Here is a 27,855-nt window from a genome sequence, read left to right as displayed (position 1 = left end):
TCGAATTATGATTCATGATTCGCTGCAGTATTTTTTCACACACAAAATATACGTAAATTGAAAATAATTTTAATCCATGAACTAAATGGGTAATATTTCTATTCAGCGAATGTGGTTATTGGATAAATTAATAGTTGCTCCTGCCTTGAGCATTATCTAAGGACGTATTGTAGGAGGTAAACAATTACTTTCTGAGTGGAATTGCTGCAATAAGAGCATTCTTCTTAGCAAGAATTGTTGCAATGAGATAATGGGCACAAGGATTTAAAAGACACTGGGCGCGTTTATAATTTGTTTTAAAATGATTTTATTTTTTGTACAAAAATGAAAATGAAAACATTTTCAATCTCAGACAGAAATTAAATTTGAAAATGCGTTTGGTAATTTTATCAAGATATTACTTTTTAAGTGTAAAAAACCTCATTAATGTCTCTCTTTCTCTCTCTGAAGAGATGAGAAAACGAAAATACAAAATAAAAAACGACTAAAAGTTATTTTTCATTTTTCTCATTTTACACTGAACCAAAAAATCATTTTCATTTTTGCTTTTTGTCTGTATTACGCCAAAAGCCGTTTTAAAAATATATTTATTTTTTTTTCTCAAAAAACGTAAAAAAAAACAGAATCAATTCTAAACACGGCCATTATGGCAAGGTTAATTTATACAAGGCTTAGCTAAGTAGGATACCCAATTACCTTTAACTTTTGATAGTACAAATGTGTCCTTCATTCTATAACCTTTGTAAATTAAAAACGTTGTTCGTTGGCACCAGAAGTTCAGCGTGTGGTGGCTCAATCCCCACTCGAAATTGATTGATCACCAGTAAGTCTTGGTCGGAATTTGACTCACCGAAGCCTCGTACCGTCGTACGGGCCTTTTGTATGTTAATAAGAGAGCTAGGCTGGGCAAGAACCGTTGAAGAGGTAAACTTCGACACTTAATTGGTGATATACGAATAAATATGATTAAGCTTCACTAAAATCTTTCTATTTTTTGTGATCGTTAGACATAGACTAGCAATCATTTTACACGTGACTTCACCACATCTTATAAGAGTTTAAATTCCTCACCTCCATTTTTTATTAAAAAAAAATTCACCTATTTCTTATCCGATTCAAATTGTGCTACCACGACACACTTAAATTATTACTCTTAATAACATTTACATGCCGTGTCATACATATGTCTAAATTTTTTTTATTAAATTATCATATTTATCTCAATATAATTCAATTTATAAGAAATAATAAGGATGGTCTCACTACTAGGTACTTTTTCATACCTGACACAAAATGCTTCATATGGTAAATACACAATAGACAAAATTATTAATCCTCACGTAAGATGAGGAGGGGAATAAAATCTGCCAACGTGGATCAAAAACACCCAATAGAGAACACCAAGCGGGTCCACCTCGATTAACGTAAATGCAAGGGCATGAACCGACCGATTATCTGATTACTCGTGAGCACAAAATCCACTAATTTTACCGAATCCCGCTTTTCTGAGAATCCAAACGCCACATTTCCATGGCCGCCTCAGCTTCCTCTTTAGCACTACCGCCATCATCTAGACCAAAGTTGATTGGTTTTCATTTTCATGGCTCGAAACCCACAAACTTGGTCTTTTCAATCTCATCTCACTCGCATAATTTTCGTAGCCAGCGTAGAAACTTGAGAGTTTTGACTTCGGTTTCGGTTCCTAATATTGAACGCCGAATAGGTCCCGATAATCTCATCCCGTCTATTCTTTACAAGGTAAAAATAAAATGGATTTTGTTAACTTTTTTGTTTTTAAAAGACATTTAGTTAATGTATTTAAAATCATATTTCAGAACTATATCAGTTTATGTGTTTTTTTTTAAGAAAAAATATTATAGCGAGTTACGAATCTTAATCCGAACCATAACACGGATCCCCACTCCAAACGCATTCACGTTTGGTTCATGGATTATAATCATGATATTAGAATCATTTTTTATTTACGTGTATTTTTTGTGAGAAAAAACACTGTAGCGAAGTATGAACCATGATTCGAATCAGAGTACGAATTCCCTTACCAAACGTCACAAACTTAGTTCGTCATCCACGTTCAATCATTCAAAATTCAGAGAAAGGAATTTTGTTTTCATTATTGGACAAGTCTCCTTTTATTCCTTGAATTTAAAAATCAAGAGTTGTAGAGCGCGTTTGGAACTCGTTTCAAAATTATTTTATTTTTTATATAAAAATGGAAATGAAAATGTTTTCAATCTCTGACATAAATCATTTTTAAAAAGCGTTTGGTAGTTTTATCAATAGATTGTTTTCAGTGTAAAAAAACTCATTAATGCCTATCTTTCTCTCTTTGCTCGAGATAAGAGAAAATAAAAATAAAAAATAAAAAATGATTAAAAGTCGTTTTTCATTTCTCTCTTATTTTACACTAAATTAAAAAATCATTTTCATTTATACTTTTTATCTTTATTATGCCAAACACCATTTTGAAAACATTTTCATTTTTTTTTTCTCAAAAAAACGTAAAAAATAAAAACGATATCAATTTTAAACACGGCCATAGTTTGTAAGGCCCCGGTTTGGTTTATCGATTTGAATTTTTAATTTAAACTGAAATGTAATTTTACGTGAAAATTTTTAATTGTAGTAAAAAAGTTAAATGTAACTTTCTATGAGGGTTTTTAACTACAACAAAATTAAAATTAAAAATTCAAATCGGTGAAATGAACAATGCTTAAATTTATAACAAACTAAAAAGGTTTTGGCTTTGTTTATTTATTTGTTTTACCACTTTCTCATAACAGTCTTTAACAAGGGACTAAAATGAGACTCGTGTGAAATTTGAGGATCAACATGTAACTAAATCATTGTATCAAATGACCATTTTCTCTTAAATTTAACTGAAGAGAATATTGAAACAGATTTGCGAAACCATTTTAGCAAATTTAAGAACTGAAACAAGACTTTTGCAATAATGTAAGAATTGTTGTTGGTATTTTGGTAATTACCTCCATTTGTGTCCGGAATTTTTAACAAGTGATAAGTTGGTCCCAAACTTTTTAATTTTGACAATTAAGTCTGTGAACTCTTGCTAATTTAGTGGTGTCGACTGAACTGCTGATAATTTTGTTTATCCGTGTAGCATTATTCTTCTATTCCTAGGATTTTTAAGGGAAAATGAATACATGCGCCTCAACTTTTATTACTTTCTTGTTTGTACTTTGTCAGTTTCTTAGGTGTTATGTTTCATAGGACGGAAAGAAAAAGAGAAAAAAAAAAGAGAACTAAAATACTTAAGTGAGTGAAGAAAGTAAAATGATAGAATTAGAATTTTTTCTCATATTGTTTAATAAAAGAGAAAAAAAATGAAAAGAAAATGTTAAATCCAAAACATTTTACAATAGTACCTAAATACAAATAAAAATATGATGAAAGGTGAATATTAAAATTATTATTTTACACTTCATTTGTTTTTTTTATTTTTTTCACTCCTCTTTTCTTTCCAAAATTAGTAGACCCCATAAATTTTCATTTTCCTTCGTTCATCATTTTCTCTCTATTAAATAATTTAAAATTTCATTTTTCTCTCCAAAATCCTTCCTCAAATTTTTTTTTCTCTCTTTTCCACCATACTAAACACATTAGTGTTACTTTCCAGACTAAGATGAATATAAACCAAAGAGGCTTAGAGAAAAGTATCATTCTTTGATTTTGAGTTACATTTTTCTGAGTACGATGAAATCTGATTGTTACACCGGATTAGGTGACAGAAACGGATAGAGGTGTTTTGCTTAAAAAGGAAGAACACCAAAAGGTAGCTGAAGTGACTCAAGAGGCGCAGAAGTTCTGTGTTAGTGAGCCTGTGAAATGCCCTCTTATATTTGGAGGTAAATTCCTACTAAATTCTGCTCATTTTAGGTTCAAAGCATGTCTTTATGCCTATAAACAATGGTATGCTTCAAACTAACTCTTTTATGACTAGTTTAGTTCACGCGTTTAAATCAGTGATTTTGATTTTGAATTTAAATTTTGTGAGATAAATGAGAAAAAAATACTGTAACAGATTCATAATCATGATTTCAAATGCGTAAACTAAACTTGCTTTTAGTGTTTTTGTTATGATGAGTTAATAATCAAGTGATTTTCCAGAGCGGGATGTGGTGTACTGTTCAGTGCCAACCTCACCTGGGGGTGGCTACAGGAGTGCATTTTGCCGGATTTTATTCAAAACAAAGGAAATGATTCAGGCTTTAGAAGCTCCAGACATTGTCAGAAACGTCTCCTTCTTTGTTTGGGTTCCTTGATGGAGATGTCTCTCTGACAGGTTTGTTACTACTTCTTTGTATGAGTTTGTATTTTCAAAGCTTCTTTTGTTGAACATTTATAGCTCTAAAGAGAATTTCATGGTAGGGTATGAAAAGAATACCCTACCAGTAACCATCAGATTTGATTTGATTTTGTTAAATTGCGGTACTTTTTTGAATTTGATAGAATTTGGATGTGATAAGACGATTCAAAATTGTGTCCTAACGGTAAGGTTCATTTTTTTTATCACATAATTTTCCTCAATCTCTAATCATGCGTTTGGTTCAAAAATTCGTGCCATGGTTCGAATCATGATTCGTGACTCGTTATAGTATTTTCTTTCACAAAAAGTACACGTAAATCGAGAATAATTCTGAATCATGATTCTGAATCCATCAACCAAACGTCCTCTAAAAATTTCTTTTTTTTTTTTGGAAAATTTTTTGGCAGGATATGAAAACATATCTAAAGGTAAAGCACAAATTTTCATTGGCAAATCATGTCAAAATTATATTAGGTTAAAAATAAAAGATTTTTACCAGTAAATCTCTTTACTAGTAGTATCAATTTCTGACCATTAAATATAATTAAAATTACATCAGATTAAAAAAATATGTATAACAAACAATTTATGATACATATTTAACTTCTGAAAAGTGGAGAATTATCGATAGTTAATTTTTTCTTATCTTATTAGATAAACTTCCTAAAAATAAAAAGCATGAGAATTTAACAAAAGTTGATAAAAGTCAGAATCATGGTTGAAAACTACATGGAAAAATTGGACATTTTTTTTAAGTCCTGCCAACTAATAGACGTTTGGTTCATGAATTCAGAACCATTCTCAATTTATGTGTTTTTTGTGAGAGAAAATACTGTAGCGAATCACAAACCATGATTCGAATCAGAATACGAATCCACCAATCAAACAAAATGATTATTTGTATTGATCAAGTTTGGATTTGTCTGAACAGGAAAGTTAAAGGCTCTGGATGATGAATGGGTCCAAGTTATATTTGAGCCACCAATACTGAAGGTTGGACCTTTTGAATTTCGATATGGTGGTGAAAGTGAGGTGAAACTGCAGATCACATATATAGATGAAAATGTCAGGTTGGGAAAAGGGTCCAGAGGATCTCTCTTTGTTTTCCAAAGACGCAACTGAAATCTGTGTCAAATGATACATGAACAGTCAAGACACTAACTTCATGTAAAATATTTGTGTTATGAGAATGTGTAAAAATCAGTATTTGCCCCCCCCCCCCGGGAAGATCTTCAATGACTTCCCCCATAAGGCCCTTTTTTTTTTTTTTTACTACAATTTTTGGTGAGCATCTCATGAAAGTACGAGTAATGTCACAAAGAAATCAAGTACAATGCTGTTGAAAACAGAATGAGCTCTTGAATAGAATAAATTTGCATTTTGAAACACAAACATTAGCTGATGATGTAACCATAACAAGATAAGCAAGTTCGATCTCGCTTTAGTGATGTCATAAACCTTGAATCCGTTGGTGTGATTTGCTGACCCTCTTCGCAAGCAAGGAATAAACCTCAAAGTATCATTTCAAGCTCAAGGCCCGGGTTGGTTACCCGAAAATGCTGTGTTTCCATCTATCACCTTCCAAACAAGAAGAAACCTCCATCAGCAAAGTGAGATTACATGGAAAATAAATGAAAGAATAAAAAAGAACTCATAGGCAAAGATATGAAACTGAACGACAAAATAATGGAACCTTAGATTTGTCCTTACCAAGTGATATTGTCTTGTACCATTTTAACATCCCCGAGTCCTTACAGCAAATCATAGCATAGCTATATGTTTGTTGCTCGTCAGCAAGTCCTTTCAGCAGTGTCATTTTCAGTTACTGTCAACGTCCTCAAGTTTCATTAATCGTCTGAAAAACAAACACACACTGAGAGATACTTTCATCTATCCTGTAGTCCGATTCATCGTGATTAGCAAAGACTAGAGTCCATCCAAAAGCTAACTATAGATAGTTTGAAGTGAACTACAACCAGCTTTATTTTCAATTCGTTTGACCTTCATCTCCTCTCTTACCATCTCTACATTCTCCCACTTTCCTGCAGAAGCATAAATGTTGGACAAAGCTATATAGTCTTCACTGGTCACATCCAAAGAGGGTTCCGGTTGTCTGTGCAGGAGAAGCTTACCAACCTTTTCACCCATTGTGACATCCCCGTGGATTTTGCTCGCACTTAGCAAACTCCTCCACAAAATAGCATCTGGTTCAACAGGCATTCCCTTTATAAACTCATAAGCTTCTTTCAAGAGCCCAGTCCGACCAAGAAGGTCGACAATGCAGCTATAGTGTTGCATCTGAGGGACAACATTAAACTTGCTCATGCTATGAAACAAATGTAGCCCTTCTTCAACAAGCCCAGCATGACAACAAGCCAGAAGCAAACTGGTGAAAGTCACTGCATTGGGTTTTATTCCATAAGCCCCCATTGCATCAAAGAGCACCAATGCTTCTTTTCCCTTTCCATGAATGGCAAGGCCGGTTGCCATAGCAGTCCATGTTAAGATATTCTTCTCCTTCATCCGTGTAAAAATGGCCAAAGCACTATTAAGACATCCACATTTTGAGTACATGTCAACAAGACCAGTGCCAATAAACACATCATCCTCAGGAACACAAATTGTCTTCTGCATATATCCATGAACACAAGCACCTGTTTCCAATACGCCTAACTGAGAGGCTGCAGAAAGAATGCATACTATTGTAGTATCTGTTGGTTTTGCCCCACAAACATCATCTAGCATGTCCCGAAACAAAAGCAACGCATCACAAGCACTTCCTTTTTGCGAACAATACCCTGTGATCATTGCATTCCAAGTGACACTGTTCCTCACTAACATTTCATCAAACACCCTCCGTGCTGAGTCAATATCCTTGTTGCTTGCATAAAAATGAATTAAAGTAGTTTGTACCATAATATTTGACACAATACCATGTCTCATTATCCGGGCATGTATTTGGCTCCCTGTCCATATTGAAGGCACAGAAGGTGATCGAGCACAAGCACCAAGAACAAAAATGTATGTAAAATCATCAAAATCTAAGCTTCCCCTCGATACCCAATTAGAAAAAACAAGGATAGCTTCCTTAGGTTGAGAACACCTTATCAAAGTGTTTAAGAGAAAAACATTTGGCTTGTCAAAGTGCTTGAAGACTAAATGTGCATAATGGTAGTTGTTATGTGGATTTGAGGAGGTGAAGTATTGCTGGATTACTTTGGCCACGAGGGAGGGCGAGTTAAGGCCATTGACAATCAACTGAGAGTGGATTTGTTTAAGCTGGCAAATCGATTTTAGTTTGAGGTCTAGAAGTGCAATAGCTCTGAATCTTGGGAGAGAAAGCATGTGGATGTCCAGAGATGGAGCGTGTCTGAGAAAAACGGCTCATGAGCCGTAACAGAGAGGGTCAATGACATCGGAGTGTCTTAAAGAACTGGAAGTAAAAAAGAAGCATATGAAACTCATAATTTATCAACCATTCTCACTTGCTTTCTTCTTTATTTTTCTGCTTTCATGGACATTGCAACTGAGGAATACAATCCCTGTACACCCCAATTTTTATAGTAAGGAATAGTCAAGAGTCAAAGTAAATATATTATCAAAACTGATTTGTATAATCCCATGCTGCTAAAGAAAATGCAATCCAATAACACTATTTGTTTCTTATCTTTAAGAAATTCTGAAGAAACCAAGTCAACAACCATGAGACACAAAATTTATGACTGACTAGTTATGGCTAATCCCCAAACAAATTTAAAATATAAATATATATTTATACATATCATACAAACAATAAAAGAAAAAAAAAACAGAAAAGATTGAAACAAAGACCTGAATACTAGCATCATTAATTTACACCATCAAACAAATAAAGCATCAATTTTTTTTCCTCTCTTTACACCACTCTCTAGATTCGAATTCAATTTCCCCCTTGTTTTAATTCAGGTAATCATTTATCGAGTAAACAGAACAGACTTAGAACAAAGAAGAAAAAGAAAAAGTACCAATTTTCCCAAGTTGCAGAAATTGTCGAGTCCGACAAAAGAGTTGTTCGACCAACAAAAACAATTACTTTCCTTTCCAATTTTTAATGAAACAAAAACCGAAGAAAGTGATAAGGGAAGTCGAAATTAACCTGTTAAAAGCTTTTGACCATCTTCCCGATAAAGCAAAGCGTCATTTCTGATCAAAGAACAGGTTTGTATCAGGTCGGAGTGGGAGGAAGAGAAAAAGGGAGGGAACTAGAGAGTAGGGAAAGTGGGCATATTTGTATTAGGGTGCAATTCATAAGGTTTTAAAGTTTGAGATTAAAATGGGATTAAAGTATTTTTTGGGGTGAAATGTGAAATTAGACTTGAATTTTAGGATAAATGGCACAAATAGTTTCTCAATTTTGAGCTGACATTTTAGTTCTTAAACTTTTTAATTTTAACTTATTAGTTCTCTAACTCTTATTTTTTAAAAGTTTTGGTGCAATTCATAAGGTTTTAAAGTTTGAGATTAAAATGAGATTAAAATATTTTTGGGTGAAAGGTGAAATTAGACTTGAATTTCAAGGTAAATGGCACAAATAATTTCTCAATTTTGAGCACAGTGACATTTTAATTCATAAACTTTTCAATTTTAACTTATTAATTCTCTAACTCTTATTTTTTAAAAGTTTGATAAATTAACAAATGAATTATTAAATTAACTATAATAAGCGCGTGTTCAATTACGTTATATGCGAGATTTTCTCTTTATTACTGTTAAAAATTATCATTTTGTATGCAGTGTAATTATTTATGTAAAATTTTTAGTTATTAGGCATTAAAAATGTGATTAGTACTTTTTAATTTTAGAATTCGCTAGTTAATTTTAGTCTGAGAGAATAAAACTATCAAAAAAATAAATATAAAGAGACTGATACCAAAATGTTATACCAATAAAATTAAGAGACTTTTTTGCGCCAATTGCCTAAAATTTTAAGAAGACAGAGAAAATTGTACCCGAAAGAGAAGATAGCTGTCAGTCTATCAGATAAGGCGGGGAAAAAAAATCTGCCAACGTGGAATCCTAAACACCAATACATAGTGAACAAGTGGGCTCCACATCGGTTATCATGCCAACGTGGCACAACCAACAAAATCATATCTGATGCATAAAACCAAGAAAAGATCTTGTACTCGACAACTCCAAAATCCATTTCACTCCCTTCCCCGGTCTCACCATTTCCATGGCTGCCTCAGCCTCTTCTTTGGCAATACTGCCCTCCGGGTTCAGAGGCTCAAGAACAAAAATCTTTGATCTTCGCTCAAGACCCACGAATAATTTGGTCTTTTCAGTTTCATCAAGCTCTAATTCTCGTCAGAAAAAGTCATTCAGAGTCTTGGCTTCGGTTTCGGTCTCCGACCCTCCAGTCCGGAGTAGCCCTGATGATCTTGTTGCTTCTATTCTTTCCAAGGTAATGGGTGTTGTTGTTGATATTAAGTCCTCATTTTTAGTTCTTGTTCTTGCTTTTTTGGTTTCAAGGTTCAAAATGATCGTCCTGGGACAGAATATACTGATGTTGATAATTGCCCAGATGAAAAAATTGGAGTATACATTGTTAATTTTCTAGATTTTGATCTCTTAGTAGAAGAGGATTTTGCAAATAAAAAAATAATAAAAATAAGAAAAAAATCTCTGCTTTCACAGCTTAATTATTATTTTTCTTTCCTTTTATACGTTGAGTAAAGTTGGTAGTGCTATTTTTGCAGTTTCATCCTCGGATTTTTTTTTTTTGATTTTTTTTTTTACTACCATGAAATTTAATAGTGATTTTGGATCAGGTGACAGAAAGTGATAGAGGTGTTCTGTTGAAAAAGGAAGAGCACCAAAAGGTAGCTGAAGTGGCTCAAGAATTGCAGAAGTATTGTGTTAATGAGCCTGTAAAATGCCCTCTTATTTTTGGAGGTAAAACTCCTATTAAAGACTTCTAGCTTTCCATAAATTTTGACAACTCATAATTAACGTAGGGAGATGGATAAAATTTTTTGACTTTCATGTTACTTTTTTCTTTGGCTCTAGATCTCATATGAAGGATCATGGTTAAATCCTAGATCAGCATTCTCTGAGCATGAGCCATTGTTCTCTATTATATATATATATATATATTTTTTTTTTTTACGAATTGACATCCAAATACAAAAAAATGTGGTATAAAATGGCCATGTGATTTTCTTCTCATTACGAAAGTGGTTTTGCAGATTGGGATGTGGTATACTGCTCAAGGCCAACATCACCCGGGGGAGGCTACAGGAGCGCATTTGCGCGACTTTTTCTTAAAACAAATGAAATGATTCAGGCCATAGAGGCTCCTGACATTGTCAAAAACAGAGTGGCCTTCTCTGCATTTGGATTCTTGGATGGAGAGGTCTCCTTGAAAGGTTTGTCACCATATCTCTCTATGAGTTTATATTGTTAATGAAGGTTGAGGCTTGTTTTTTTAAGACTTGTAAGGTTGCTTACTGCTTCTGTTTTAACCTGGAGCGTTTCTTACTGATATCACATTTTTCTTTCCCCGAAACTACTAGGTTCTCCATTCAAAAAAAAAAAAAAAAAAAAAAAACTAGGTTCTAACTAGGATGATGTTCATGCTAGTTTTAAAATAATTTTAACGTTTAGAATGCATATGCCTCACATTATCAACTAATTACACACCATTGGTAAGGGACATTGCTCCATAGCTCTCTCACTCATCCATCAAAGGTTCAATTCATTGCGTTCATGGTCAATTCAAATGTATCCTACGTTATTCTTTGACAATGTCGATACACGTTTGAAGCTAGTGTTGATCAGCATCAGCGGCAATACGTAACATGTTTCGCCGCATCAACCAGTGTCCTCGTCATATTGTGTCATCCCTTGTTGAAAACTTGCAATGTTTGAATTTTAGATTGATCAAGTCATGATCATAATTTGCCTGAGCAGGGAAGTTGAAGGCTCTGAATGAGGAATGGGTACAGGTTATATTTGAGCCTCCAGAATTAAAGGTTGGAGGATTGGAACTCAGATATGGCGGCGAAAGTGAAGTGAAACTCCGAATTACCTACATAGATGACAAAATAAGGCTGGGAAAAGGCTCCAAAGGCTCTCTATTTGTTTTCCAAAGGCGCAATTAATTCTGTGTGAAATGTTCAAAGGAACCAAAATACCAACCTCCATGTAAAAATATCTTTTCTTCAGTTAATGTAGTAGAAAGCAGTATTATCGACAAGTTTGTGCTCTCCATAGGCATTGATGAGTTTTTTCCCATTTAATTCATATGGTGTATCTCTTCTCTCGTGTCTTTTGCTGACACAATCTCATTGAGAAGGAAAAGTGATTTCCACATGGTTGCTGGATTGAGCAAGAGAAAAAAGAGCTTTCTAGATAGTGTATGTTTTTAATGTTAAATACTATAGAAAATACATTAACTTAGGACTCGTTTATTTTATATAATTAAATCTATAATTTTAATTATGTTATAAAAATTTAAATTTTATATGTCAAAATTAAAAATTATTAATTTAAATATATGAACTAAACAGACTCTCGATAAATAAAGGACAATTCAAAATACTAAGCCCTACATAGATTCAAAATAGCCCTACAAATAGGGTATTTCATCATACTGACAAAATCATTATGAAAAGTAAAAATCATGACAAAATCATTATGAAAAGTAAAAATCAAGGGCATGTTCTTTTAGAACTTAGAGTTTTTTTTTTTTTTTTGTACTAATTTTTTTAAAATTTGAGTTGTAAATTGAATTTTATATGAGAAAAAATATTATAATAAAAAAGTTAAATTTAAATTTTTATAAGAAAAAACACTATAATAAAAAATTTAAATCGTGATTTAAATTGTGAAAAGAACATTAGAATTTGAGAGAAAGTTTTCCTTTGACTGTTTACTTTCATGTGAAAGAAAGTTTACTTTTGACTGTTTACTTTCATGTGAAAGACAAATTATGGTAGAGATTTGACGAGAAATAAAAACTTCGTTCATTTTATCGATCGAGTTTTTAATTCTAAATTTTTACAGTTAAAAGCTCTCAGAAAATGTCACATCTAGCTTTTTTTGTTATAGTTAAAAGCTCTAAAAAATGTTACATCTCAGTTCAAATTGAAAACTCGAATCGACGAAGCGAACGAAGCCAACAAGGAAGCACCACAAATGAAATAAAATCTCAGCTAATCACAAGTTGACAAAATCTACGGGGTTGTTCTTTTACAACGAAAGTAAAAAAAAAATTAAATTTAAATTATAACTTTATTCAAATTCATGTTCTTTTATAAAATTTAAGTTTGAACTCGAATTTAGTCCAAGTTTTATCTTCAACTCGAGTACATAAACTCAAACTCAAGTTAATGAATGAACAATATTTTTTTTATTCTTAAAAATATTATAACTTTTACATTCACAACGAAAAGACGTATAAAATTTCACCCATATACCCTATTAAAATTTTTCATCACTATTAAGTTTTTATTAAAATACTATCTAAATACAAATTTAAATTTTAACTCACTCAAACACAAACTCAAATAGATTCTCAATTCAAATCATAACTCAAATGTGCACATCCAAACACAAATTCAAGTTACAACTTCGACTCAAGTTATAATTGAAACAACTCAAGATCATCACTCAACACCCTAACTCAAAAATGCAAAAGAACAACCCCTACATATTAGGAAAAGAAACGGCAACCACATTAGAAGTTTGTTTTTTTTTCATACAAATTATTTTTTCCCAACATCTTTCTGAATAATTGAAAGAATAGTTCTTCCAGAGAAGAAATCTGCATTCTGCTACACAACCTACCACAAACCAATGTTGAAATTGACAGCAAGAAATAGTTAGCCCGGTCCGACCTTAAGAATGTCATAATGCTCGCTTAGATTTGCCAAATACTGATTGAATTCCTGAATCCGGTCATGGTGCGATTTGCTCGCCATCTTTGCGAGCCTTCGACAATCAAGCTTCTCCCACTGCTGGAGATATCGTCTCTCTGCCGGAGTAAGATAACTGTCATATGCAGCTGACTGTCTTTCATCTTTCTCAATATCATTTTCATCGTCATGCTGATCATCTGTTGTGCGCATTGTGTCACCATCTATCACCCTCCAAAAGGAAGAAACCTCGATTAGCAAAATCGAAATTACATGGAAAAGGATTATAGAAAAGAGAAAAAGGAAGGGAACAAGCAAGGGGGAAAAATATATATATATATATCTCTAGTTCATCCATAGACCAATTTTTTTCTGTTTGATATGCCTCTCTTTGTTTCATTTTCTTTTTCTGCCAACACAAATTAACAAAAAACAGTAGCAGAAAGAAAACAAAGCCTTGGACCTCACCCGATACCCATAATTTGACTTCCATAACAGAACAAATAATATCTACCTTCTCAACTCACGCTTTTCAAACACATTCATGGATTGAAGAAGATCCTCTGAATCAAGACTCAACTTAATATACCAAAAGAAACAACAACAAAAACAAAACGTAAGTATGCAAGTCTATAGATCAACAAAGAAAATCTGTCTTTTTTTGTTGTTGTAAAATTCAAATTCCTATCCCCAATTTTTTCACCCAAAAAAAAAAAAAAATCGAAAAGCTCATAATGTAATGAACAAAGGGCATCCACTAACCTTTTGAGAGAGCACTTCCTCTGGGGTGAGATAATTGGTCATAATTATATGCTTCTTCTTGTTTTGTTTCTTTTTCTTCTTCTTAATATTAATCCCTCCATCTTTCTTCACATCCAACGCTTTTCCCTTCAGCTTCAGCCTCCCACCAACAACGTTCTCGTAACCCAACATTGCTGGTTTCTTCAGAACCAACTAAATTATCAAAAAAATAAAGAAATATATAGAGAATCAAAAGACCTTTTTTTGTTGAGATTGAAATCAAGAGATTAGAAATAGTAAAACAAGATCGGAAAGGAAAATGAGAGAGCTTATCGTCGTACCTCCTCTTCGCCGAGGAGAGGATTGTTCTAGAATACGGTCGAACTCTCTCGTTACTAGTTAGCTGGCTGAAGATGTGTAAGCACAAGTCTCTTACGTGGCCTTTTTTATAGGTCCTTCCAACCCGATAAAACTGATAGACGTTTAATTCATGAATTATGAACATGATTTAAAAATTATGATTTAAATTAGAAACGTGATTTTTTTTTATAAAAAATACATGTAAATTAAAAATAATTTTAATTTTATGATTCTAATTCATAAATTAAATGTCTCATTATTCTAAATATACCATGAATTTATCGCTTGCTTTTTATTTGTTGGAACAAAAAAAAATTTAAAAATAAAGAAATTTTTTTGAGTAGACCGTCATATTGATAAGATTATTTTTACGACCGTTAAATTTAGTCAAAATTTTTAAAAAATATGTATATGACCATTAAATTTAATCAAAATTTTTTAAAAAATATGTATAACAAATAATTTATGATATAAATTTAATAGTTAAAAACGACTAGAAAAAACTATAAGTCTTACTGGAGAAATTTTCTTAAAAAAAAAAAATCATTCATTCACTTTCAATTTAGGGACATGTCTTTGGTAAGGGTCTTTACTTTTTTCGATCAGTGGAGTGTAAATGAGACGTTTTGTTCATGAATTTAGAATCATGATTCAGAATTATTATCAATTTACGTGTATTTTTTGTGAGATAAAACATTGTAGCGAATCATGAACCGTGATTCAAATCATGGTTCGAATCTCCTTACCAAACGGATGCTTAAAGGCTCAAATTGAATGTCAATGAGGGTCTGTGTGGTCTTGTGCGCACCTAATTGTAGCTTAAAAAGTGAAATATAATTACAAAAACAATCCTATTTTTATTGAAATACAATTTCTCACCCAATTATTTATATAAATAACAAAAACATGCTTTATTTCACAAATTTCTCCCAATTTTTTTCAATTCATAATCGCATAATGCTCTCATAAGAGTATCTTTTTTGTACAACTTATGATACTAATTTTCACTTTAACAATAAAAATGAAATATCTTTTGGTCATGTTTATTTCACTCATTCGAGTTTAGAATTTTAATTTTTTTACAGTAAAAAATTCTCAAAAGCAGTCACATCTAACTTTTTTATTATAGTAAAAAACTCTCACATAAAATTACATATCAATTCAAATTAAAAATTCGAATCAGCGAACTAAACGAGCCATTTATTTCTCAAAACTCTCTTTGAAAACCACGCTTTTTTTAATTCAAGGATAATAGAAGATTTTTTTTACTATTCAATTCAATTCATTTTTTTACTTCGCGTGAGGCCGAACATAATTTTTTTTTTAATTCAAGGATAATAGATGTTATTGTTACATATGCGTTTTTTTACTGAAAATTACATATTCAATTCGTAATCATACAGTTTACTCTTACTATTTTTAAATGGAACACGTACTTTTTTAATTGTAAATCTTTACTAAAATATGAAACTTAATTGTTACACAATATTTATATTTAGAGAAATTTTCAAGAATGCCTTTAAAAAAATCTATTTTATTTTTACCATTAATTCTAAATTTTTTATTTACATCGTATTAATATTCTGGTAGAATACATTTTCATAGTCTATAAGATTCTTTTCTTAACGGATTTTTTCGTATTCTTTAAAAATATTTTGGACAAATTTTATAAATTTTTCATAAACTTTGTTATTTGTGTCAACATGCTCCATGAGGTTAACTCTATTAAGTTTTTTAACGGAAACGCTTATAAATGCTCTATGAACTTTGTCACTCATGTCAATATGCCCCATAAACTTTAAAATATAATTGTTTTGCCCTCCGAAATACGATATGTTTCTAACTTTTTCCTTTTCATCTTGATTCTATTAATTTTTTGAGCAAAAATGTTAATATGAACATTAAATTGCTAATTATCTATGATAATTGAGGTTTATTGAATACCTGCTCCTCAAAAAAATGTTAGTTAAGCACTAATTCTCAAAACATTAGTTGATTAGAGGCAACAAAGAGGAAAAATGGGAAACAAATCTGTATAATGTAATGATTTTTTTCCTTAATATTTCATCTAAATAAAAGTGCTTGACATAAAATATGTTTATGCTTTATACATATATAGAATTTCTAAATCTAAATGCGTTGAGGTCATTTATGTTATTGTACCTTTAAAAAAAATCAACACAAATTTTAAGAAACTCATTAACTTAACAAACTTTAATGGAGAAACATCATAAATAATTAGCAATTTAAGTGGTTATATTAAGATTTTCGTTCTAAAAATTGATAGAATCAAGATGGAGGGAGAAAAATTAGAGACATATCATACTTAGAGGGGTAAAACATGTACATTTTAAAGTTCATGGGGTATATTGACACAAGTGACAAAGTTCAATATGTGTTTATAAGCATTTTTGTTAAACAACTTAACGGAGTTAACCTCATGGAGCATATTAACATAAATGATAAAGTTTAGGAGACATTTTAACACAAATGACAAAGTTCAGAGAGAATTGTAAAATTTGTCTAAATATTTTTAATAACATAAATAATAAGATAATAAAAAATAATGGTCTTCTAGTTTCCTCTTATATTTATTATCTTAAAAACATTCAAAGTTAAGGGGGCGTTTGGAACTTATTTTAAAATAATTTTATTTTTTATATGAAAATGAAAACGAAAATGAAAACGTTTTTAATCTTAAATATAAATCATTTTTGAAAATGCATCTGGTAGTTTTATCAATAGATTATTTTCAGTCTAAAAAAATCCATTAATATCTCTCTTTCTCTCTCTGTGCTCGAGAGATGAGAAAATAAAAATAAAAAATAAAAAATAATTAAAAATTATTTTTTATTTTTCTCTCATTTTATACTAAATAAAAAAATTATTTTCATTTATATTTTATATATTTATTACGTCAAATACCGTTTTAAAAATATTTTTTATTTTTTTTAAAAATATAAAAAATAAAAATAAGATTAATTTCAAACGCGACTTAAATCTCTTTCATCCATTTGCCAAAATAAAAAAAATAAAAAAAAAACTCGCTGCCAAAGCTTTTGTCCAAGCCCGAACCCAAAGCGCCATTATTTATCGCTGCACTCAAACAACCAAGAAACAAAAAAAAAGCGACATTGTCGCTTCTTCTCTATTATCACTGGTAAAATGGCTATCTCTGTCACTGCCAGTTTTCGCCCAAATTCTTCACCATCTTCTTCAGGTTCCTACTCTTCTCAGACCTCGGTTATGTATTCGCCCTTCTCAATTCACCATCCTTCTCAAATCCTAATCTTCTTCTTCACAAAATTTCAGGCATACCTTGCAAATACGCAGGCCAATCAGTGGTGAAAAACTATCTTACTTTTGCTCTCATTTAGGTTTTGCAGATCTTTTCCTCTATTGAAATTTGTGACTTTGTGGGGGAAAGTTTGAGGCATTTTGATGAATTTGGGCAGAGATCGCTTCCGATACGCATATTATGGGTCGGGAAGAAGAGATCGCAAGGAGTACAATTCGTTTTCAATGAGTATATCGAAAAACTCAAGCTTTATTGCACTGTCGATGACGTTCAGATACGGTCCAATCCTAAAAATGCACGGTATTTCTTCACTTTATTGTGTTATATTGTGTACTAAATATTTTGCGACTGATGACTTCGCACCAAATTCTTGATTTTGACAAATTGCCCCCGAATTAGCAAAGTGTTGCTTATGGACCCAAGTTAAAATTTAGATAGAAAAACTCTTGTGCAAGGAAGAAACGGAAATTTCGGATAAGGACTGGAACTATCTTAAGCTCTTTATAAAAATGATGTAATAAGAAAGCTTCATCAGTAGAGTAACTTTTAAAAAAAATTTTAATTTACAAAATGACTTCAAAACTACCTACACTGTGTGACCAGAATGGTCTGCGCGGTGTAAAAACTAAAGAAAATCATTTTGTGCAAAATTTAAAGGTGGTCATTTTGCTAATTTCACTTTGTAGGGCAGTCAACTTAGCAAATTCTTTACTTGTCCTTTGCATGAGGGCCGCTGCTTCCAAATTTTAACCCTCATTGTGACATTTTAGGCATTGTTCAGTTTGCTGATTCGAGTTTTCAATTCAGGTTGAGATGTGATTTTATAGGAGAGTTTTTAACTGTAGTAAAAAAAGTTAGATGTGACTTTTTATGAGAGTTTTTAATTGTGGCAAAATTGGAATTGAAAATTCAAATCGGTAAAATAAACGAGAACCAAATTCAATCAAAGTTGAAGGGGCAAAGGTGCAAAAGCCCTATTATTTGTCTATTAGGGTGTGCCGAACAGAATTTGAGTGTTGTGGATTTTTAGGGTTTATTGTGTTTGGGGATGGTGAATTGATCTGGTGATTAAATTTTGTGCTTTTGTAGTGACCGGAAGGTTCAGGTTGAGGATGAAGACAATGCTGTCATGAATCTTATCAGGTCGAGTGATTGGGTAATAATAATTTGGTTTTATTTCATGAGGATTCAATTGTTCTTTATCAACTGATTATGTTCGTAACATCCTATTATGATCACTTATAGAGAACCCCCCACCCCATCCCACCCCAAAGGGGGGGAAAAAAAAAGAAAAGAAAGAAAGAAAGTTGAATAGTAAGTTGCAGTTCCTTAAGGCAAAAAATATTCTCTCGTTTTTGTTTTTCGAAAAAGTCCCCTTTTTTACCACTGTTCTTCTTATTTTATTTTGTTTAATATTAATTTCTTTTTTGTAAATTGATACTTGTAGTCTAGTAGGAGTTTTTTTTAATTATTATTTAATTCAAGGATAATAGAAGATTGTTGCTACATATCCAATTCCTTTTTTTTTTTGGCTCAAAATTACATATCCAATTCGTAATCATGCATTTGTAGGTTGTGCTGTTGGATGAAAAAGTCCCCTTTTTTGCCACTGTTCTTTTTTTTTTTAAAATTTTATTATATATATATATATTGTAAATTGATACTTGTAGTCTAGTAGCAGCTGATTTTTTTATTTTTTTTTATTTTAAGGATAATAGAAGATTGTTGCTACATATCCAATTCCCTTTTTTTTTTTTTTTGGCTCAAAATTACATATCCAATTCGTAATCATGCATTTGCAGGTTGTGCTGTTGGATGAGCGTGGCCAAGACATAGGATCTGAGCAGATGGCTGATTTATTGGGGGATGCTGGGAATACGGTACAAACTGCTTCATTTTCAGATGATTTTATTTTTTCAATGTGAAATACTTTAATTTGAAGGTTTTTTAACGGATTCAAACTTCTTTTTCTTTTACAGGGTGCTGCAGGATTATCCTTTTGCATTGGTGGACCTTATGGTCATGGACGGAAACTGCGGGAACGTGCTAACTTATGTATTAAGTTGTCATCTTTGGTCTTTAATCATCAAATTGCTTTACTTGTGCTTGTTGAACAACTGTACAGGTACAAACTTGCACTTTTCCAATCAAAATCGCCCTACGTAATGTTGTTTTGGTCTAGAGCTAAAAATTTGGGGCCGCCCGGCCCGGCCCGAAATGGTAGTTAGGGCCGGGCCGGCCTTAAATAATTTTATATAGGCCCTGCTAGTGCTGAAAATTTAGGCCGGACCGGCCCGAAGCCCGTTACTGTGGGCCCGGGGACTGGGCTAGCCCGAATCCGTACAAGCCCGAGCCCGGCCCGAATCCGTACAAGCACGAGCCCGGCCCAGCCCTAGTTTAGGGCCGGGCTGGGTGGTAATTCCAGGCCCCGCAGGCGGCCCGAGCCCGGCCCGGAGGGCTCGAAAAGCCCGGCCCGGGCCCGAATGGTTAAGGAGTAACAGACCGTGTTGCAGGCCTGCAGCCACACTGTTGGGCAGCCTGCAGCCTGCAGCCCAAAGGGCAAGTCTAATTTTTTTTTTCTTGGTTGTTTACTTGTTTTTGGCCCAACGGTAATATTACCGTTGGGCTGACTCACTGCCTCACGACATTGAGTCTGAAGCAGAGGGCTGTAGGCCCTCTGCTATTTTTTTTCCTCCCCAAAATTCCTAAATTTTATTTATAAATACCCCATCCATTAACCCATTTTTTTCACACAACACAACTTTCACTTTCTCTATTCTCTTCTTATTCTCCAATTTTTTCTCAACTCTCAATTCTCACTCACATTAATTCTCTCAATTTTGTTATTTCATTTTTGTTCGAAAAAAAAAGTTGGTGATTATCTAATCTCTACTCTAGACTCTACTTCAATTTTCAAGTCACAATTCTATTATCCATATCAAATATATAAGTTATTGATAAATTTTAGAATTATAAATGTTTTAATTTTTTTATATCTAATTTATTGTAAATATTTAATTTTTAGTGTTAGCATGTATTAATATGTTTATTGTTGTTATTATTATTGTAGGAAATAGAAAATGGAACCAAATATGTATAGGTATGATCTTGATGGTGTTGACTACTATGGAATGGATAATCAAGACATTGAAGAAGCAACAATTCAACGAATGGAGGCGGGTGACCAAGTAGGTGACATGCCACAAAATATCAAATATTCAACCGAATCAACCCTCAGATATGTCGACGGGCTCAAGTGGTTCAACCTCATCAACGACAACAAACCATGCGAGACAACATGCAAAATGTTAAAAATACTTCACTACACAAGAGAAAATTAACGCTGGCGGTAAGAAAATAAAATTAGCTACATGTATATATTGTAAAAAAGTTTTGACCGTAAATTCTACAAGTGGAACTCGACACTTGAGAGATCACGGAGTTAAATGCGCTAGACTACATCAAGCCGGGACGGAGCCTACACAAACTCAACTTCAATTAAACCCGGATGGTTCGGTAAGTACTTGGTCTTATAATCCTCAAGTTGTTAGGGAATCTTTATGTCGATTTATTTCTGCTTTAAATTTACCTATTAACCTTGGTGATAACCCACATTATGAAGCGCATATTCAACGTGCATATTGTCCTCAATTTCAAAAAGTTTCTAGAACTACTACTAGGAGTGATATGATTGCATACTATGAGAAAATGCTTCTTGCATTAATAGTTTAAATGGGTGCATTAAATTTTTCAATTGCATTAACCTCTGATATTTGGAGTGATAGGGCGAATTAAGATTATTTGAGTGTAGTTGCACATTATTTAGACTCTAAATGGAATATGTAAAAAAGAATTATTGATTTTAGACTTATTGATTGTTCACATAATGCTGACAATATTGTTGAGAGACTTGTTAGTGTTATTCAAGACTTTGGTATACGAGACTGCATTATCTCTATCACCTTAGATAATGCTACAATTAATGCAAGGGCGATATCAATGTTGGAGGGCTTATAAACTCGTGTAGTGGCGAGTTTTACTTGATTAAAGGTGTGCATGCCATATAATTAATCTCATTGTCAAATCAGGTATGCGTATGGTAAGTTCTACAATTGATAATATTTGAAATGCCATTTCTTGGATTCATAATTCAAACCCCCGCATTGTTGAGTTTAAGAGGTATTGTAAAGCAGAATGTATGAAGCCTAGAAAGTTTGGTCTTGATATGCCTGTTAGGTGGAATTCAACATATTTGATGTTGAAGAGTACTTTGCCATATAAAAATATTATAGCTATTTTTTTCAATACAAAAATGGGCAAAACAATGTTGCAGGAAGATAACAGGTTTATTTGCGAACAATTTGTGTCTTTTTTAGAGGTTTTTTTTTTTATGATTCTACTGTTTTATTATCTGGTATTTATTATCCTACTTCTCCATTAGTGTTGCATCAAATTTGTGAGATTACAGACTTATTTGAAATGTATAGAAATGATATGTTATTTAAACCGATGGTAGAAAAAATGGAAGCAAAGTTTAGGAAATATTGGGCTGAAATTTCTCTGTTGTATTGTTTAGCTATTATTTTGGATCCTAGAGTAAAATTAGCCGGTCTTGGAAATGTTCTTTCTCATATCGGTGTTCAGTTGGATATAGATTATACTTTACAGGTTGTTGACACACATGAGAAGTTGTTTGAAATTTATGCAATTTACGAGAACAAGTTCGGTAACTTGACAACTCAACAAACGCAACAAGATCAGCCGGCCCGCTAAAAAAAGAAGTTTTGGAATTTTATATCTTTTCATCGTGGTGGCTCTAGTTCGTCATCAACTGCCAATGTCATGGCACCACTATCAACACCAACGACGACACAATATAGAGAGCTCAACAGATACCTTGAGACATAATTCTCGGTGATAGATGGTCTTGATAATGATGATAATTTTTAAATTTTAGCATGGTGGAGGCTACAAGGTGTAAGATTTCTAGTACTTTCAATATTAGTACGTGATATCTTGACTATTCCAGTATTAACGGTGTCTTCAGAATTTGCCTTTAGCACAGCTGGGAGGATAATTGAAGAAAGAAGGATTTCGTTGACTCCAGAAATGGTTAAGGTGCTAATATGTCTAAAAAATTGGAAAAATACTTCATTGCGAATGCAACACACAGCCGAAGACAGAGATTTAATGGATCAATTTCAAAACTTATACATTGATGATGACGCTTCTGATGCCGGGAGTAGTTTAGCAGACAATTATATATTTTTGTTTGTTAAGTATATATAAATTGTAATTGTGAAAATAATACTGCACTCTTTTTTTCTTACAAAGGTTTTATCCCAATGGGTTTTTCTTGATAAAGTTTTTAATGAGGCAGTTATAATTACATAAATAAAGTCTTGTTCTATTATTATTTTATAATATTCACTATTTACTATAAATTGCGTTATCTTTTTTTAAATTTTTATAAATCATGCTCGGGCCGGACCGAGCCGATTGGGGCCGGCTTGGCACGCAATAGCCCGGCCCGGCCCCATTAAAACTACAGGCCGGGCCAGGCTGGCCCTAACTACCCTTTTGGGCCGCCGGGCTCAGGCCGGGCGGCCCGAATTTTCAGCTATGGGCCTAGCTCTTCCCTAAGGTCCGACGGGCCTAGGGCTGAGCTGGACTATTACGGGTCGGGCCGGTCCGAATCGTCTCGGCCCGGCCTGAGCATAATTTACAAAAAATTGAAAAAAGATAGCGAAATTTATAATAAATAGTGAATATTCTAAAATTTTAATGGAATAAAACTTTATTTATATAATTATAACTAGCTCACTAAAAACGTTACCAAAAAAAATCTATTGGGATAAAACCTTAGTAAGTAAAAAATAGTGCAGTATTATTTTCATAGTTACAATTTATAAATATTTAAGAGACAAAAATATCTAACTGCCTGCTACATTACTTCCGACATCAGAAGTGTCATCGTCAATATATAAGTTTTGAAATTGATCCATTAAATCTCTGTGTTCGGCTGGGTGTTGCATTCGCAAAGAAGCATTTTCTTAATCTTTTAGACATATGAGCACCTCAACCATTTCTAGAGTCAATGAAGTCCTTTATTCAATTATCTTCCCAGTTGTGCTAAACACAGATTCTAAAGACACCGTTGATACTGGAATTGTCAAGATATCACGTGCTAATATTGAGAGTACTGGAAATATTACACCTTGTAGCCTCCACCATGCCAAAATTTAGAAATTGTCATCATTATTAGCACCGTCTATCACCGAGAATTCTATCTCAGGGTATATGTTGAGCTCCCTATATTGTGTCGTCGTTGGTGTTGATGGTGGTGACATGACACTCGCATTTGATGACAAACTAGAGCCACCACGATGAGAAGATATAAAATTTCAAAACTTCTTTTTTGAGCGGGCTGGCTGATCTTGTTGCGTTTGTTGAGTTGTCAAGTTACCGAACTTGTTCTCGTAAATTGCATAAATCAAAAACAACTTCTCATGTGTGTCAACAACCTGTGAAGTATAATCTATGTCCAACTGGCCACCGATATGAGAAAGAACATTTCCAAGACCGGATAATTTTATTCTAAGATCCAAAATAATAGCTAAACAATACAACAGAGGAATTTCAGACTAATATTTCATAAACTTTGCTTCCATTTTTTTACCATCGGTTTAAATAACATATCATTTTTATATGTTTCAAATAAGTCTGTAATCTCACAAATTTAATGCAACACTAATGGAGAAGTAGGATAATAAAATAGTAGAATCATAAAAAACCTCCAAAAAAGACACAAATCGCTCGCAAATAAACCAGTCATCTTCCTGCAATATTGTTTTGCACATTTTTGTATTGACAAAAATTGTGATAATATTTTTATATGGCAAAGTACTCTTCAACATCATATATGTTGATTCCACCTAACAGACATGTCAAGACCAAACTTTCTAGGCTTCATACCTTATGCTTTCCAATACCTCTTAAACTCAGCAATGCAGGGGTTTGAATTATGAATCTAAGAAATGATATTTCGAATATTATCAATTGTAAAACTTATCATACGCATACATGATTTGACAATGAGGTTAATTATATGGCATGCACACATTTGATCAAGTAAAACTCCACCACTATCCGAGTTTATAAGTCCATCCAACATTGATATCGCCCTTGTATTAGCTGTAACATTATCTAAGGTGATAGAGATAATGCGGTCTCGTATACCAAAATCTTGAATAACACTAACAAGTCTCTCAACAATATTGTCAGCATTATGTGAACAATCAATAAATCTAAAATCAATAATTCTTTTTTGCATATTTCATTTAGAGTCTAAATAATGTGCAACTACGCTCAAATAATCTTGATTCACCCTATTACTCCAAATATCAGAGGTTAATGCAATTGAAAAATTTAATGCACCTATTTCAGCTATTAATGCAAGACGCATTTTCTCATAGTATGCAATCATATCATTCCTAGTAGTAGTTCTAGAAACTTTTTGAAATTGAGGACAATATGTGCTTCATAGTGTGGGTTATCACCAAGGTTAATAGGTAAATCTAAAACAGAAATAAATTGACATAAAGATTCCTTAGCAACATGAGGATTATAGGACCAGGTACTTACCGAACCATCCGGGTTTAATTGAAGTTGAGTTTGTGTAGGCTCCATCCTGGCTTAATGTAGTCTAGCGCATTTAACTCTGTGATCTCTCAAGTGTCGAGTTTCACTTGTAAAATTTGCAGACAAAACTTTTTTATAATATATACATGTAGCTAATTTTATTTTCTTACCTCCAGCGTCAATTTTCTCTTGTGTAGTGAAGTATTTCTAACATTTTGCACATTTGTCTCGCATGTTTTGTTGTCGTTGATGATGTTGAACCACTTGAGCCCGTCGGCATTTCTGAGGGTTGATTCGGTTGAATATTGATATTTTGTGACGTGTCACCTACTTGGTCACCCGCCTCCATTCGTTGAATTGTTGCTTCATCAATGTCTTGATCATCCATTCCATAGTAGTCAACACCATCAAAACCATACCTATACATATTTGGTTTCATTTTCTATTTCTTACACTAATAATAACAACAAAAAACATATTAATACATGCTAACACTAAAAATTAAATATTCACAATAAATTAAATATAAAAAAATTAAAATATTTATAATTCTAAAATTTATCAATACCTTGATTACTTGATATGGATAATGGAATTGTGACTTGAAAATTGAAGTAGAGATTAGAGAATCACCAACTTTTTTTTTTCAAACAAAAATGAAATAACAAAATTGAGAGAATTAATGTGAGTGAGAGTTGAGAAAAAATTGGAGAATAAGAAGAGAATAGAGAGAGTGAAAGTTGTGTTGCGTGAAAAAAATGGTTTAATGTAGGGGGTATTTAAAATTTAGGGATTTTGGGGGGGGGGGGATAGCAGAGGGCTGCAGCCCTCTGCTTCAGACTCACTGTCGTGAGGCAGCCCAACGGTAATATTACTGTTGGGCCAAAAACAAGTAAACAATCAAGAAAAAATAAAAATTTAGGCTTGGCCTTTGGGCTGCAGGCTGAAAACAGCCCAATTGTCTGCTGCTCCTTAACCATTCGGGCCCGGCTTGGACCGGGCTGTTTTCGGGCCGGGCTCTCCGGGCTGGTCTCGGGCCGCCTGCGGGCCTGGAATTACCGCCTAGCCCGGCCCTACACTAGGACCGGGCTCGGGCTTGTACGGATTCGGGCCGGTCCCACAGTAATGGGCTTCGGGCCCGTCTAGGCCGGCCCCAATTTTCAGCACTATTTTGGTCATTGAAGTGTGTGGGATTGGCAGAATATTAAGTACTTTAGGATATTCTGTTAAATGTGGAAATATATATATATATATATCTGGATTATCTCTATTGGAATGAGTTCTCAAGCTTGAAGTTGCTTAAACTGGAAGTTGATGAATTTCTACAGGTCGGCAGTTTTCTTTTACTACCTACAGCCAGCTGATTGTAGGGATGCTTTACAGCTGTGCTGCATAGTATTTCTGGGGTTGGGTTGTGAAATAAGTTTGATGTTTGTGGCTGGAAAAGAAATTACGTTGCATTTTTCTTTACAACCCACGGAGCCTCTTACAACCCATGCTTTTTCTAGCAAAAATAAACAGACTTGTCATGTTTTTTTTTACATTTTTTTCCCTTCATTGAATTAGTTTAGCTTAACACATACACATGATTTTTTTGTTTCACTTCAGGTCATGGACCATTCTGAAAGGACAAAAGTACCATCACTAGCTTTGCATCTCTACAAGCACAACTTACAGGTAGTGAGGTACTTCTTCTGCCTTCTTAATTTGAAATATTCACCAATGCTTTGGATACATATGCATAGTGCTTACTACTTTATTGGATTTATAGTTCCTTTTAAGTTTTTCTCTGTAACTTGTAAATGATATCAGAGTCATATAATGCAAGGTCTGGAATAGAAATTGATCTGTGTTCCTTTCAAAGGGTAAGGAACAAGTTTTGTCATGTTCCAAATCAGGTCCGGTGACTAAGTAGGGATTCATTGCCCTGAAATGGCACAATGCAAGCAGTCTATGCACTTGGTTACCATGCAATTCTATTTATAATGTTTTCCTGTGCTTCAACTTGGAGGAAAGGATTTCGTCACGGACAATAAAAAAAGGTTAATGTAGGACTTGAGCTTCGAGCAATTTGTGGGCTGCATGGAATTAAATTCTGGTTTAGCAAAGCCACATAATATACGTGGCCTTAGATTTTAAGTTAATCAAGCTAAGAAAGTATGCGACCCGCTCGGGATGCACTATTGCATTCTCCCTGTGTGGTCGCAACACCCCTTGTGAGTGTACTAGTGCACCCGTTTGGGTATAGCTTTGCTCTTAGTAAACTTTGTGGTATTGAGTGTTTCAACGTATAAGTTTACCTTTTTTAGCCACATAATATACGTGGCCTTAGATTTTAAGTTAATCAAGCTAAGAAAGTATGCGACCCGCTCGGGATGCACTATTGCATTCTCCCTGTGTGGTCGCAACACCCCTTGTGAGTGTACTAGTGCACCCGTTTGGGTATAGCTTTGCTCTTAGTAAACTTTGTGGTATTGAGTGTTTCAACGTATAAGTTTACCTTTTTTTTTTTTTTTTTTTTTTTAATTAAAAGGCCCCGTTGGCATCCCCCCAGGTTTCAAAACCCCCCCCCC

The 27,855-nt window shown here is 33.4% G+C and overlaps 4 protein-coding genes and 1 pseudogene across 9 annotated transcripts in view; 3 read left to right on the top strand and 2 right to left on the bottom strand.

The window, feature by feature from the left end:
* The first annotated feature begins 1,530 nt into the window (after nt 1-1,530).
* Nucleotides 1,531-5,467, top strand: LOC21387921 (annotated as a pseudogene).
* A 160-nt stretch (nt 5,468-5,627) lies between these two features.
* LOC21387920 (pentatricopeptide repeat-containing protein At3g18970) lies at nt 5,628-8,586 on the bottom strand. Of its 3 annotated transcripts, none has more exons than XM_024169763.1 (4): nt 8,481-8,586; nt 6,365-7,887; nt 6,056-6,200; nt 5,628-5,923 (listed from the first exon to the last, which is right to left on the bottom strand). In XM_024169763.1, exons 2-3 carry the CDS (start codon nt 7,688-7,690, stop codon nt 6,183-6,185), a joined length of 1,344 nt encoding a protein of 447 aa, XP_024025531.1. In that variant the 5' UTR covers nt 7,691-7,887; nt 8,481-8,586; the 3' UTR covers nt 5,628-5,923; nt 6,056-6,182. The 3 variants fall into 3 exon arrangements, with proteins under 3 accessions (XP_024025531.1, XP_010102846.1, XP_024025532.1); XM_010104544.2 differs by having other exon boundaries at nt 6,056-7,715; nt 7,822-7,887; XM_024169764.1 differs by having other exon boundaries at nt 6,056-7,311.
* A 940-nt stretch (nt 8,587-9,526) lies between these two features.
* Nucleotides 9,527-11,722, top strand: LOC21387919 (probable plastid-lipid-associated protein 8, chloroplastic). The gene is made up of 4 exons (XM_010104543.2): nt 9,527-9,788; nt 10,156-10,279; nt 10,573-10,752; nt 11,297-11,722. Exons 1-4 carry the CDS (start codon nt 9,561-9,563, stop codon nt 11,485-11,487), a joined length of 723 nt encoding a protein of 240 aa, XP_010102845.1. The 5' UTR covers nt 9,527-9,560; the 3' UTR covers nt 11,488-11,722.
* Nucleotides 11,723-13,010: 1,288 nt separating this feature from the next.
* LOC21387918 (protein FAM32A) lies at nt 13,011-14,391 on the bottom strand. The gene is made up of 4 exons (XM_010104542.2): nt 14,325-14,391; nt 14,005-14,196; nt 13,757-13,821; nt 13,011-13,474 (listed from the first exon to the last, which is right to left on the bottom strand). Exons 2-4 carry the CDS (start codon nt 14,173-14,175, stop codon nt 13,210-13,212), a joined length of 501 nt encoding a protein of 166 aa, XP_010102844.1. The 5' UTR covers nt 14,176-14,196; nt 14,325-14,391; the 3' UTR covers nt 13,011-13,209.
* A 3,087-nt stretch (nt 14,392-17,478) lies between these two features.
* Nucleotides 17,479-27,855, top strand: part of LOC21387917 (putative RNA methyltransferase At5g10620) — a 13,830-nt gene continuing 3,453 nt past the window's right edge. For 2 of the 4 annotated variants that reach the window (XR_002902745.1, XM_024169759.1), the window contains exons 1-7: nt 17,479-17,563; nt 17,656-17,687; nt 17,799-17,941; nt 18,731-18,797; nt 19,444-19,521; nt 19,621-19,766; nt 26,891-26,967. Coding sequence is in view for 3 of the 4 variants with exons in the window: in XM_024169759.1 (XP_024025527.1) it covers nt 17,509-17,563; nt 17,656-17,687; nt 17,799-17,941; nt 18,731-18,797; nt 19,444-19,521; nt 19,621-19,766; nt 26,891-26,930 (561 nt within the window). In the remaining variant the exon portion in view is untranslated. Of the gene's footprint in view, nt 17,564-17,655; nt 17,688-17,798; nt 17,942-18,730; nt 18,798-19,443; nt 19,522-19,620; nt 19,767-20,711; nt 21,046-26,890; nt 26,968-27,855 lie in introns of those variants that run through there. The other 2 variants (XM_024169760.1, XM_024169761.1) reach the window with 2 other exon arrangements.

Source organism: Morus notabilis, unplaced genomic scaffold, assembly GCF_000414095.1.
Source record: "Morus notabilis unplaced genomic scaffold, ASM41409v2 Scaffold1421, whole genome shotgun sequence".
NCBI lineage: Eukaryota > Viridiplantae > Streptophyta > Magnoliopsida > Rosales > Moraceae > Morus > Morus notabilis.
This window is presented reverse-complemented; position numbering and strand designations above follow the sequence as displayed.

Excerpts from the sequence above, each read along its gene's own strand:
- LOC21387918 (XM_010104542.2), bottom strand. The coding sequence starts at position 14,175 with ATGTTGGGTTACGAGAACGTTGTTGGTGGGAGGCTGAAGCTGAAGGGA. Across the intron at positions 13,822-14,004 it reads AGGAAGTGCTCTCTCAAAAG|TTGAGTCTTGATTCAGAGGA; the intron begins GTTAGTGGATGC and ends TGGTATATTAAG. Across the intron at positions 13,475-13,756 it reads GAAAAGCGTGAGTTGAGAAG|GGTGATAGATGGTGACACAA; the intron begins GTAGATATTATT and ends TTCCTTTTGGAG.
- LOC21387919 (XM_010104543.2), top strand. The coding sequence starts at position 9,561 with ATGGCTGCCTCAGCCTCTTCTTTGGCAATACTGCCCTCCGGGTTCAGA. Across the intron at positions 9,789-10,155 it reads TTGCTTCTATTCTTTCCAAG|GTGACAGAAAGTGATAGAGG; the intron begins GTAATGGGTGTT and ends ATTTTGGATCAG. Across the intron at positions 10,753-11,296 it reads TGGAGAGGTCTCCTTGAAAG|GGAAGTTGAAGGCTCTGAAT; the intron begins GTTTGTCACCAT and ends TTGCCTGAGCAG.
- LOC21387920 (XM_010104544.2), bottom strand. The coding sequence starts at position 7,690 with ATGCTTTCTCTCCCAAGATTCAGAGCTATTGCACTTCTAGACCTCAAA.